Source organism: Delphinus delphis, chromosome 9 (genome assembly GCF_949987515.2).
Source record: "Delphinus delphis chromosome 9, mDelDel1.2, whole genome shotgun sequence".
Classification (NCBI taxonomy): Eukaryota; Metazoa; Chordata; class Mammalia; order Artiodactyla; family Delphinidae; genus Delphinus; species Delphinus delphis.
Genome location: NC_082691.1, coordinates 70,104,665 through 70,117,985, shown reverse-complemented (window position 1 = coordinate 70,117,985; position 13,321 = coordinate 70,104,665). Strand labels below are relative to the sequence as shown.

The 13,321-nt window shown below is 40.0% G+C and overlaps 1 protein-coding gene across 2 annotated transcripts in view; it reads left to right on the top strand.

Annotated features, from left to right (window-relative positions):
* Positions 1-13,321, top strand: part of DOCK4 (dedicator of cytokinesis 4) — a 482,641-nt gene that overhangs the window by 455,015 nt on the left and 14,305 nt on the right. For both annotated transcript variants that reach the window (XM_060020742.1, XM_060020741.1), the window contains exons 41-45: positions 198-284; positions 8,612-8,788; positions 9,526-9,609; positions 12,656-12,775; positions 13,135-13,256. In XM_060020742.1, coding sequence (XP_059876725.1) covers positions 198-284; positions 8,612-8,788; positions 9,526-9,609; positions 12,656-12,775; positions 13,135-13,256 — 590 coding nt within the window. The remainder of the gene's footprint in view (positions 1-197; positions 285-8,611; positions 8,789-9,525; positions 9,610-12,655; positions 12,776-13,134; positions 13,257-13,321) is intronic.

Here is a 13,321-nt window from a genome sequence, read left to right as displayed (position 1 = left end):
CTTTACATAAGCTTCAGTGTGTCTTACTGTGATAGCTTTCTGAGTGCAAAGGGGTTGATGAAGTACTGGAATGAATACTAAAGAAAAGCTGACAAAACCGAAAACTTGATAAAACTGAACGGCAAACATTAGTCATAGCTCAGTAACTAGAAAGAAAGGTAACTTGGGGACTTAATTTATTGTTTTGTATTTCGTAGAGTCTCTGGGTGGAGAGAACATCATTATACTTGGTGCAGAGTTTACCCGGAATTTCCCGCTGGTTTGAAGTGGAGAAGCGTGAAGTGGTAAGGATCAGAGCTTATTCTCAAGAACTTTCTCATCACCTGGTGTCAGTCTGTATATTTATTGCTTCTGCTTGGGACTCGAAGTCCCTGGAAACACTCATGGTAAGTTAGTGAATGTTTGTGATATTTATTGACCGCTATGACCAAAGCTGGAAGGGGAACATTACCATTGACCTAGCCCAGCCAGCCAGAGGGATTCCTCAAAAATAGCAATGACTGCAGCATGTCAACACCTCGGGCCCTAGAGTTAGAAAAACTGAAATTCCAGCTCTCCTAACTACTCTAGCTATGTGACCTTCACTGCTTACCTTCAGTGCCAGGCCACTGGAAGAGTTATCTACATTAACTTATTTAATCACCATACTAAAGCTACAAGGTATGTATTCTTTTTTGTTTGTTTTGTTATACACATTTATTTTACTTTCGGATTTCACATATAAGTGGTAACAGAGTATTTGTCTTTCTCTGTCTGACTTATTTCACTAAGTATAATACCCTCTAGGTCCATCCACATTGTTGCAAATGGCAGAATTTCATTCTTTTCTATGGCTCAGTAATATTCCGGGGTGTGTGTGTGTGTGTGTGTGTGTGTAGATGTATATATATATCTCAAATCTTCTCTCTCCATTCATCTGTGGCTGGACCCTCAGATTGCTTGTATATCTTGGCTATTGTACACAATGCTGCTAGGAACATTGAGGTGCATGTATCTTTTTGAATTAGTATTTTCATTTTCTTTGGCTATATAGCTAGGAGTGGCATTGCTGGATCATATGGTGGTTCTGCTTTTAGTTTTTTGAGGAACCTCCATACTATTTTCCAAGGTGATTGAAGCAGTTTACATTCCCACCAGCAGTGGACTAGGGTTCTCATTTCTCCATATCTGAGGTATGTATTCTTATCCCCATTTTCACAAGTTTTGACAAGAGGTTAAAAGCCTTTGCCAGAGGTTCCATAGCAAGATATTGAAAAAAGATAAACTCGAACCCAGATTTTTCTGACTCCAAAGCCAGTTATGTTTATCACTTCTAGCCTTATAAGGCAACACGAAGCCAGTGTCAAGCCCCGGCACAGTATTTGACACACAGTACGTCCATGCTGTCACAGTTCACAGTAGAAGGGATGCTGCTGTGTTAGTCTCCCTGGGCACCAGTGGAGAAATCAGCGGGTGTCATTGTAGAACCTGGAAACCACAGCAGCCAAGAAGCCTTCGGGTTGTAAAGCACGCCTCCCAGCTCCAGTCCCCAGTTGTGGAAACAGAGAGAGCAGTTGCCGAAGGTACTGAGACCCCGCCCCGTGCTTGGGCTGCTCTTCAAGCTGCCAGCACCTTGCTGTCAGCCACAGCCCTGCAATCTCAAGCATCCCTTCTCCCACCCTTGGTATATCCATTATGTCTCGGGCCAGCCACTGTCCTCTGGCTAATAGAAAATGTGCCAATTGTGAAAATACCATTTAACCCCTTCCTTTTTTTAAGTAACAAGTCCACTCTGTCAATGAATAAGAAAGAGCAGTTCTTGCCCAAATTGTCTTCCAAGAATGGCTTATCCTACCTGAAATCTCTCTAAGCATTGAAACCACCCTCAGCTTATCCTATTCAATCACACTAAGGATTTAATGGCATCTTCATTTTGCTAGGTGGAAAAATTCATACAGCTCCCTTAACAAACTGAACTCAGTCCAGCAGATTACATCAGTGTGGTTGTGTTCTTGTCAGGTCTGAGTCAAGGGTCCACAAAGCTGGTTGCTTACATGGTGGACCCTGCGACCTTTGCGGAAGAGGAGAGGCTGCTGACATCAGTGCTCAGAAAGTCTTATTGTTTTGCTTCCTGCTGAATGGCATGGGCCCAACCCACAGAGATGTTCTTAGTCATCCGTGCTGCATTAATGATTCAGAGAGCTTTGTCAGCTGCTTGCTACCGAGAGCATTAAATTCTGTGACACTCACCAATGTTCCTAACCTTGGAAATATTATATACACACACACATACACCCCGCTAATAAAAAGCAGCGTGCTGATAACGATTAAAGGAGCATCACTAAACACAGCCTTTCAAACGTCAGCTGCCTACTTCATTCGAATATGCAATCTTATATTCTGTCAAACAGAACAAACCCAACTGGGCTATTCTGTTCCCTGAACACAGCCCACTTCTGACAACCTCATGTCTTTCGCTTATTCCCACTGCCTGGCATGTCCCCACCTTCTATTAAAGCTGGTTTACTGCTTTAATTCCTAGTGTGGAAGGTCCTGAAGATCTGGGCACAGAGTGGGTACTCAATACATATATGCCACACTGAATTGAAATTCCTTATGTGCCATGCCAGAATCTGAAGGATTCTGAATACCAAAAGATGTTTTCACATCTTGAGGATTACATAATATACTATATGCACCCTATGTTACCTTTCTAAAATCAGAAATATTCTGAGTTCTGAAAACATGTAGCAGCAGAGATTTCAGATGAGACTGCGGGCCTTTATTCTCTAAATCGTAACCCCAGAACATATTATTGAACATATTCTCCCATTCTTTCAAAGATGATAATGCCTTTGAACAATTGTTTCCTCAGTAATTGTTTTTATTGTTTTCAAAACAAACAGGATCTTTATTTTTTTGATTAAAAAGTAAGCTTATTTAAAAATTTTTAAACAAGATGAAAAAGCTATAAAATAGAATGTACAAATAATGATTTTTTAAACTCTAAAGATAATGACAATGTCATCACACTTCACATCATATCCATCAGAAAATCGTGTGGCTCTATGGTACTTTCAAAATTACCCAGGATCCGACCACCCCTCACCTCCCTACTGATAGTGCCATCTAGTGCCCGATTTCTGCAGTAGTATAAGAGGTCACCTTGTGCCCTTCTGCCCTCCCCCTGCTGCAATCACTTCTGTACACAGCCCCAGTGTCCTTTTTAATCTAAAGTTATATCAAATAAAAATAGAGAAAATATATAACGAACCTGGTTTACCCATCATTTTATTTCACCAGCTATCAAAAAGGCCAATTTTGTTCCATCTACACCTCCCTCCATTCCCTTTCACACTGGATTATTTTGAAGTAAATCTCAGACATCATTTCAGCTATGTAAGAATATTTTAGTCTGTATATTAACCAAAAACATAACCATAATACCATTATTCCATCTAAAAACTTTAACAATAATTCCTTGATCATAAAATATCCAGTTTATTCACAGTTCTCCAAGTCTTTATTTTATAGGTTTTTGTTTGTTTTTGTCATCTGTTGTTTGAATCTGGACCCAAATAAGGGCCACACATTGAAATTGGTTGAAATACCTCCTAGATCCTATTGGATCTGTAGGTTCCCCCGAATTAATTTATTTTCCTTGAAGTTTTTTGGTTGAAGAATCCAGGTTGTTTATCCTGAAGTGTTTCCTTAAGTATGGATTTTGCAGACTGTGAATCAGTGGGATCATTTAACATGTTTCTTCCTATTTTTTTTTGGTAAATTAGCAGTTAGATCTAGAAGCTTGATAAGATGTTATTTTGTTTTTATTTTTTATCTTTTCATTTTTTGCAAGACTACTTCATGGGTTGTGTTATATGCTCTGGTTGGCAGCCAGTGACGCTCGTTGCCCCCATCCAGTCATCTCTTAAGGGTTACAAAATGGTGGTATCTTATTGTTCTTTCTTTGTTTGTTGATTGGAATACTTCTGTAAAGAGAAACATGCCCTCATCACCGATTTGATTACCCTAAGGTATAGGAAAGGAAGGATAATGCTCTATTCTTTCCTTTTATTTACCAGTTTTCATAGTTTCTTTTTTTTTTCCACACCACGAAGCTTGTGGGATCTTAGTTCCCCAACCAGGGATTGAACCCTGTTTCCTCATACAGAGGGCACCCTCAGCAGTGAAAGTGCAGAATCCTAACCACTGGACCACCATGGAATTGCCCTGCCAGTTTTCAAAATAATAATTTGGTTCCCTAACACCCTATAAAAGTGACCAAAGAGGGTTTTGTTTGGTTAGTTTGGGTTTTAGTATCAGTAGTAACTCATGGATTTAAACGTGTTTGGTTTCTTTCAATCCATTGCAATTATGACTCATTATTTTTCAAATGTTCCATTTTGCCCATTGGGAGCCTCTTCAAATTGGTTCCTCAGTCTTTTTGACAGTATCCAAGTTGTCTTTGTTACTGAGCTAACACGCAGGACCGGTTTGTCAAATCGAGCATAGGAATCAGCGTCAAGCTTTACTAATAACTTTTAGGCAATCAGGAGGCTCAGATGAAGCAGAGAGACATCTGAGACCTCAAGTCTTGTCCTCCACGTCCTTCTCCTCCACATCAGTAGTAATCCTGATTAAGAGACAGAGTGTCCAAGTGAAGTTCACAGAGTTCCTCATACAAAGGGCACGTTTCAATTATGAAACTTAAATTGTGAAATATTCCATTTTATACTCCAGAGAGTTGTCAAGCTTCTCTGGGACATTCTCTAGGGACGTGTGCCTTATGGACTCTGGGTTTATTTACTGTAAGCAATCCTTTAGCTGGGGACTTTCCGCTAAGGGCATTCCATAGATACCATCTCTTCCTCCTAGCAGTCAGTCTTTTTATTTGAAGGTTCAATTGACAAGGAGATAAGACCAGGTCACCTGCTTTCTTTTCTGTTCCCAAAGGACATCCCTCCAGTAAAGAGAGTGAATGGACCACAGGCCAGCTGCTCTAATGCCTTCCTCCAGCTGCCTTCCTTGCTTACTGGTATGGCTGGGTAGTCCAGGCTCACTTGTACAATCCTGCCCCAGACCCAAAAGCAACCATTTCTCCAATGACTCCTGATTCTTTTTAGTGGTAAATGGGAATTAAGGATCACAAACTGGGAATAAAGGAAAATAATTCCTTGATGAACATTTTTACACATTATTCTTTGCACACTTCTTTAATCATCTCCTTAGAATAATTTCCCTAGAAGTGAATTGAGCTATCAAAGGGTCCACAGTATAACCTTTGATTCATTGATCAGCAATGGCATGTATCAATTTATGCCCTGTCTGGAGTATATAGCTGTTCTTGGGAATAACCATTTTCCCAGCATTCTCTTCAGCACTGGCTGTTGAATATTATTATTTTTTTATTTTATTTTATTTTTATTTTTATTTTTTGCGGTACGCGGGCCTCTCAGCACTGTGGCCTCTCCCGCTGCGGAGCACAGGCTCCGGACGCGCAGGCTCAGCGGCCACGGCTCACGGGCCCAGCTGCTCCGCGGCACGTGGGATCTTCCCAGATCAGGGCACAAACCCGTGTCCCCTGCATCGGCAGGCGGACTCTCAACCACTGCGCCACCAGGGAAGCCCTGTTGAATATTATTTTAAAAGTTCCAAATAATAGATCAAAAATGATCACAGTAGGGTTGATTTTTTTTGGCATTTGTTGAGTGCTAGTGGAGATGATATGTTTTCATATATTTATTGACTCTTTTTTTGCGAATTTACTGATTATATTCTTCGTGTAGTTTTCTTCAGTATTTGAGATATATTAATAATTCAGCTGAAATATATGTTGGAAATATTTTCAGAAGTTATTATTTGTTTTTTGTCTGTGTTTATTGTATCTTGTTTATTTTTTTAATTTCTTCATATTAATAGCATTTGAATCTATAATGTTGAGCATGAATTTTTTTAGCTATGGTCAAAAATACATAAAAGTCACCATCATAATCATTTTTAAATGTATAGTACAGTGGTATTAACTATAGCACGTTGTTGTGCACCATGCATTGAACAACAATTTCCCTTTCCCCCTCCCCCCAGCCCCTGGCAGCCACTGTTCTACTTTCTGTTTCTAAGATGTTTTGTTCACTTTTTAACTTTCAGTTCATCAGAGCTCTCAGACTTCTTCTTTATGATTTAGCTTTTGTGATCATAAAAGAAAAGTTTAATGTCCTAAATAATTGGAAAATAAAATCCTGTTTACCACCACTCAGGTAAAGAAACAGAACATTGCCAGTAGCACCCTATAGGCCTCCCGTGTATCCTTTCCCAATTGCTACTCCCTCCCTTATCATAACTTTTATGGTATCCATTCTCTTGCTTCGTTTATTACCTATATATGCCTCTTTAAACAAGTCAGTTTAGTTTTGCCTGGTTTTGAACAGGCATACCTTGGAGATGGTGCGGGTTCAGTTCTAGACCACCACAATAAAGCAAGTCACACAGATTTGTTGGCGTCCCAGTGCATATAAAAGTGATGTTTATACTATACTGCAGTGTTTTGTGTGTAATAGCATTATGTCTAAGAAAAAATGTACATACCTTAGTTTAAAAATACTTTATTGCTAAAAGAATGCCAAAGCAATTACAATAGCAACATCAAAGACCACTGATCACAGATCACCATAACAAATATAATAATGAAAAAGTTTGAAATATTGTGAGAATTATCAAAATGTGACACAGAGACATGAAGTGAGCAAATGCTGTTGAAAAAAACGAGGCCAGTAGCCTTATTCAACAGAGGGTTCCGTGAACCCTCAATTTGTAAAACAACACAGCATCTGTGAAGCACAATAAAGCAAAGTACAATAAAATGAGGTATGCCTGTATAATAGTGTCATACTATATATATTCTATTGTAACTTGCATCTGTCACTCAGTATTATTTGTAACATTAGTCCATGTTATTATATGTGACTTGTTTGTTTTCATTGCTGTATTCCATTGTATCCTACAATATGCTTATGCATTCTATTCTTGATGGACATACAGATTTTGGAGATGATCATGAACACTTTTGTACATGTTTCCTGGTACACATGTACACAGATACTTTTCCTCAGATATATGTCTAGGAGTAGAATTGCTGGGTCATAAAATATAATATAGAGATATCTTCATCTTTAATACATAATCCCAAACTGTTTTCCAAAGTGATTGAACCAATTTGAACTTCCACAGCAGAAACTGAGAGATTCAGTTGCTCACGTTCTCACTCTCATTTGCTAGTGTCATATTTATTTTTGCCATACTGGTGAGTGCTTAATAGTATGTCATTGTGGTATTATTTTTCACTTCTTTGATCACAGATGAGGTTCAACACTTTTCCTATGTTTACTGGTCATTTGGGTTTCTTCCTTTGTAAAGTGGCTACTTCTTTGCCCATTTTTAATTCAGCTGTTTGCCTTTCTCTTAAATGGTTTATAAGGGTTCTTTATATATTCTGGACATAGGCTCTTTGACGGTTTTACATGTTACAGATATCTTCTACTTTCTGGTTTATCTTTCCTTCTCCTTTATTGTGTCTTTTGATGAATGTATATTCTTAATTTTGACATAGTCAAATTATTCTAGTACTTTTCAGTGTTGGTTTAAGATGATCTAAGTGACCTTTAAAAACTTTCCTTAACTGAAAGAACCAGTATTGAAATGTGCTTACAGTAAGCTTGAATTATTGTACAGCTGAGAGCTTAGCAGGCCTTCTCTTCAAAGAGAAAGTCAGTGACAATAACAGTCACAGTGCTATACATTTGAAGAGCACTTTCATCATTTTCACAATTAGGCCTCCCATAACCGAGAATTGTTAAGTCATTATGATTCTATTTGGCTCTCCTTCAACAAATAAATCCTGCGGCATATATGAGTATCTTATTTTCTATAACTCCCAACTGTGTGGCTTCCTGTGCCACCTTATGGTGCTGTTATATATGCATATGGGGTTCATATGGGCATATGTTCCATCTTCCCAACCAGGCTGAAATCTCCTTGACATCGGAGGATCTGTAAATGCATCTTTGTATCTCCTGTGGTACTTTGCATTTAGTATCTAGAAAGATGTTATAATATGCAGGGCCCTTGAACACTTAGCCTTCAAAAGAAAAGAAAAACAAGTTTTAAAAGACATGCTTGAATTTTCTTTTAAGGTTTAAATTGATTGTTGCATTGCTAATATGTAGTTGATTAGTGCTGATTATCCAAACCACATTTCAACCAATGAATAGAATCACCTTCTCTTCCCAGACCTTACAAACAGCTAATTTGTCTTCCACATCCTTGTCTATTCTACTATGGCCCCTGGTAGAGATATTGATGGGAGCCAAGGGGGAGCACAGATAATTCAGAACACGGATAATCTACTTTGTCTTTCTTTTCTTTACTTTTCTTTCTTTCTTTCTTTCTTTTTTTTTTTTTGGCCATACTTCACGGCATGCGGGATGCAGGATCTTAGTTCCCTGACAAGGGATCGAACCTGTGCCCCCTGCACTGGAAGCGTGAAGTCTTAACCACTGGACCTCCAGGGAAGTCCCTTGTCTTTCTTCCTGAATGTCACAAAATCCAATATATATTTATGCTCATTTGTTCTCAGGTAGAAATGAGTCCTCTTGAAAATGCAACTGAAGTATTGGAAAATAAGAATCAGCAGCTGAAGACTCTGATTAGTCAGTGTCAGACAAGACAGATGCAGAATATTAATCCCCTGACCATGTGCCTGAATGGAGTTATAGATGCTGCGGTTAATGGTGGAGTTTCCAGGTATCAAGAGGTGAGGATTAGATATTGTCGTTTGAAAGTTTTCATATGTGATTTCTTAAGGTTTCAGAAATCTTTTTTCAAAATATGCACAGATCACATCAGCCTGCTATCATAGGGCTACAATTAACACAGCCAGATTTCTTTGTTAGATAGAGCAAACATACAGTAATTTGTGATGCACACTTACTCTGCTTCCCAAAATGTGATATTTTGAGGATAAAAGTGTGTGTGTGTGTGTGTGTGTGTTTTCTTGGATGAATAAAAGAAGTGAGGGTATCGGGATTGTTTAATGAATGTCTACCTAAACCCATTTCCCTGAGCAAAGAGTGGTTCTTGGACATAAAAAAATTTGATCTTGTTTAGAAGATAGTTTAAGTGGATTTTTCATCTGCTGTCTTAGTTTTAAACAGAAAGGTACAGTAGCTTGGAAGATGAGGCCACCATCTTGATCATTCTGAGTCTTAAGGCAATTTATTTTAGGATGTAATGTCATAAAGCTTATTGATTTGGATTTGCTATTTGTTTTACCAAAGGTACAAAGTTTATACAATCTCTGATCTCCTGTTAACAATCATTTCCTTATATTCCCATCTGACCAGCTGACCGTACTCAGAATCACTGTCTGTCCCCCAAAAGTGGTGTATAATGGTATCATTTCTTTAAAGATGACTTTAAAAAACAACAACGGTGTCTTTCACTTCCTTTGTAACTCTCCTGAAGTAAACTGACTATCCCTTCTCTTACTAGGCATTCTTTGTCAAAGAATATATCTTAAGTCACCCTGAAGATGGAGAGAAAATTGCACGGTTAAGAGAGCTGATGCTTGAGCAGGTAAGGGGAGCAGAAGCCCATCACCGTCCCCCTCTTCTGTGTAGATACATACTTGCTTAACTGGAGACCCACCTACATGGTTTTCAACATCAGTGATCTAACTGAAGCTAGCAGTCAGGGGTTACAGATTCACTTGTAATGTATCCTAACTTGCCAATTTCTACGTTTTCTTCCCACTTTAATGCAAAACAAAAACAAAAACCAATGAGTAGACTATGGCAGCCCCTTACAACAAACAACCTCACGTAATCTCTTGGAACGTTCTTTGAATAGTCTCCCCAAAGACTTGATGCCAACTTTTCACTCAAGATTTTGGGATCAAATAAGTTCAGGCTAACTCAAAATGAATAAATAAGTAAATGAATGAATGAGATTCTTACTTAAATGTTAGAATAAGGAAGTGGGCAGTCAATACCCTTTGCTTTAGAAGTATCCTGTTGTGCAGACTAAGCCTATAGATTATATGATATGGACAAAACTAGATACAATCTCATCATTTTCAACGTTACAGAAGCATAGTTGGTTTTTATTTCTTTGGTTCCATCAAGTACAAAGAACCAGAGTGAAAAATCTGTTGCCTGCTGTGCCCCTTTTGATAGCTCTTGGCCTGAAAATGGTTTGAAAACCTCTGAGGTGGGAGACATTATGGTTGGGAGGCTGGGTTCAATAGGAAATTTTATACCCGTGGAAAATGGAATATGTACGATAAAATGTGACAAAAGCATCTCTTTCCACTTGATAATGCCAAATTAAAAAACAAATAAAACAGGCTGTTTGGGATTAGGAAATGATGAGGTTGTATCTGGTTTTAGTCCATATTTTATGCTCTGAAGGCTTAGTCCACAAAACTTAATACTGAAGGGAGAGAAGTGGCCATGGACAAGGGCCATGGCTGGAAGAGGGTCAGTTGTACAGATTCTGAAAAAGAGAGAGGAATTACTTACAGTTGACCTGCAAGGAAATATAGAATAAGTTAAATTCTCATTGTGGCCCTGGGGGTGACGTAGATTCTCGAAATGAAGTGAGCAGCTTAGGTTATCCAGTACTGAGGATTATGGAACGACTTTAGCCTTCTTTGATTTTTAAAAGTCTGTATTTTACCAGCAGTCTCTTATGAGTGATTTGCCTCACCCCAGGATACTTTCCTGCTGTATTCAGTCTGACTGAATTCTTTCCCTCGAGTTAAAATCAAAAGGGTTAAGAAGTCTCTCAAGAAAAATAAAAATTGAGGGACCTCGGTTTCCTCCACATTCTGCCTGATTGTGTTCGTGGGGCCTTGTGGAAAGAGCTATGGCCTAGGAAGCATTAGACCCTATCATAGGCCATGTAGTGCAAGTGACTGCCATGTGACCTTGGGCGAGTCACATGTCTTTGTGGGACCATAGGAAGGAGGTTGGGCACCGTCCTCTGGACCTCTGTGAGGTAGTTCAGAGAACTGTCTAGTAGACATGGAGATGCACTGCCCCAGTGCCCCTTCTGGAAGGGAGTTGTGGCCCTACCTGCTAGAAGACACCTTAGGCTCTCAGGTCCTCCGGCGTTGCCTCTGCTGCAGAGAGCCACGTAGCCTAAGATCTCCACCTTCCTAGATGACCTGCGTCCAGTGACTGGGGAGGAGAGACAGAGCCTGGCCATTTGGGCCCAACATAGTACAACTGTGACAGACCGTTAAAGGTCCAGAGCTCCCCTGGGGTTGGCAGAAGGCTGCCAGGCTGCCATCCAGTTCAGTTTCCTTTTTGGTCAAGTCCCACTTCTGCCCCTCCCTCCCTCCCTCCCACAGGCAGTGATCTCAAGGATACACCCCAGTAAACAGCCTAATCTCCATGCTGGAGCCTACTTCTGGGAGAACCCAACCTGCGACGTTATCTGCACAAAAGGGAGGGCCCCTCCCAGCTAGTGTCTAAGATGCAAAGGACTGAGGCCTCTACACTTAGGCTCAGCTCCTCCATCCCTCCTACCCTCCCCACAGAGACCGAGCTCGCCCTTTATGCCTCAGACATAGGCTCCACTCAAGCTGTTCCTTTCAAGCTGTCCTTGATGTTTATTTCAAGGTATTTTTATCTTTATGCAAATGTGCTGGTGGTAGATGGGCATCCAGAGCAGAAGTTACCGCAGTTCTGACCCCTTTGGAAGGTGCTGGATGCTCTCACCCCCCAGAGTCAGTACTGTCTGCCCTGGCTTTCAAACTTGAACCTTCACGGGCTGTAAAGATAAAGTGCCATTGTGGTGACATGTGATTTGTTTTCCTCTCAGCCTCTGGAATTTGTTCTTTTGACCACTATAGCATGGGGAATTTTTGGAAAATGTAAAAGACAGCTGCTACTCAAATCAAAGGAATTAAGCACTTTTGATACCTGTACAGAGAAAACTTGCATGTTTATATTCATCTTGGTTTAGGTTCTCACAGCAGGAAAACGTTTTTAAAGATAGGAGCTGTTCCTTTTTGCATTAGAATAAGTGAACAAGAATACTATTTTTTTTAACAAAAACAAGAAGCATTGCAACTGTTACGGAATTTCCGTTCACTTGTCCCTTCCTCCCTGACAGATTTTGAAAATCTGAGAGAGGGAGGGAGAAGAACCTCATGGGAGAGAGAAGGGAAACGTGGCAGAGAGGGCGCCATCCAGAAAAGAGGTCCCTGGGGGAGACCCACCTGCCCCTCCTAACAAGGAACCCCCATTCCCTGCCCCATCCTGAGAAGTGCAGGAAGGGGCCAAAGAAACACTTAACTGTTTTAAAATGGTGGTTGTTATAGGTCGAAAATCATGGGAGAGAAACTTGAGGTAGTAGGAAAATCAAGTCTTTGGAATCAGAGAGACCTAAGTTCAAATCCTCATTTGTCCTGTAGTACCTGCAGAATTTTATAGTACATGCAGAATTTTCTGATCCTCGGTGTCCTCCCCGGTAAACTAAGGATTGTTGCTATCTTGTCAGATTGAGAGACTAGCAATATTGCATGCAAAATGCATGGTACCGTGCTTGAATCCCCTAGCAGGCACTTAGAGGAGGTACCCACTGATGTGGATTTTCTCCTTCTGTTACTACCAAGGCACAGATTTTGGAATTTGGCTTGGCCGTGCATGAGAAGTTTGTACCTCAAGATATGAGACCGCTTCACAAAAAGCTGGTCGACCAGTTCTTTGTGATGAAGTCCAGTTTAGGAATACAGGTAAGTACACAAAGTGTCCATGGGGGGGCAGTCTGACCTCTGCCATTTGCTTTTTGGTAGAGGGACGGTGAAATATCCAATAGTGACATCTTTTGGTTTTTCTACCAAACTGCACCATTTTACCAGAGAGCCCTCAAATACTAAAATTGCATTAACTTCTGTTTGTTCACTCTCAACCTTTATGAAAACAAAAAAGTAAATGAGAGAAAGCTTAATAATAATGAAACTTACCTTTATAAGTTCCCTATAGAAAGACTTCATGACAATTACAATGCACATCTAGTGCAGCGAAATACCTCACGAGTGATTTTTGCCCTTGTAATTACTATTCTGAAATATTTTCTTTACTACCTCTTTAGGAATTCTCTGCTTGTATACAAGCCAGTCCAGTCCATTTTCCTAATGGAAGCCCTCGCGTGTGTAGAAACTCAGCACCTGCTTCTATGAGCCCAGATGGTACCAGGGTAATTCCTAGACGCAGGTAAGTCATATTCTGAATTATCTTGACACTTTGGCGTCCCCACAAGATGATCTGGAATGATTCTC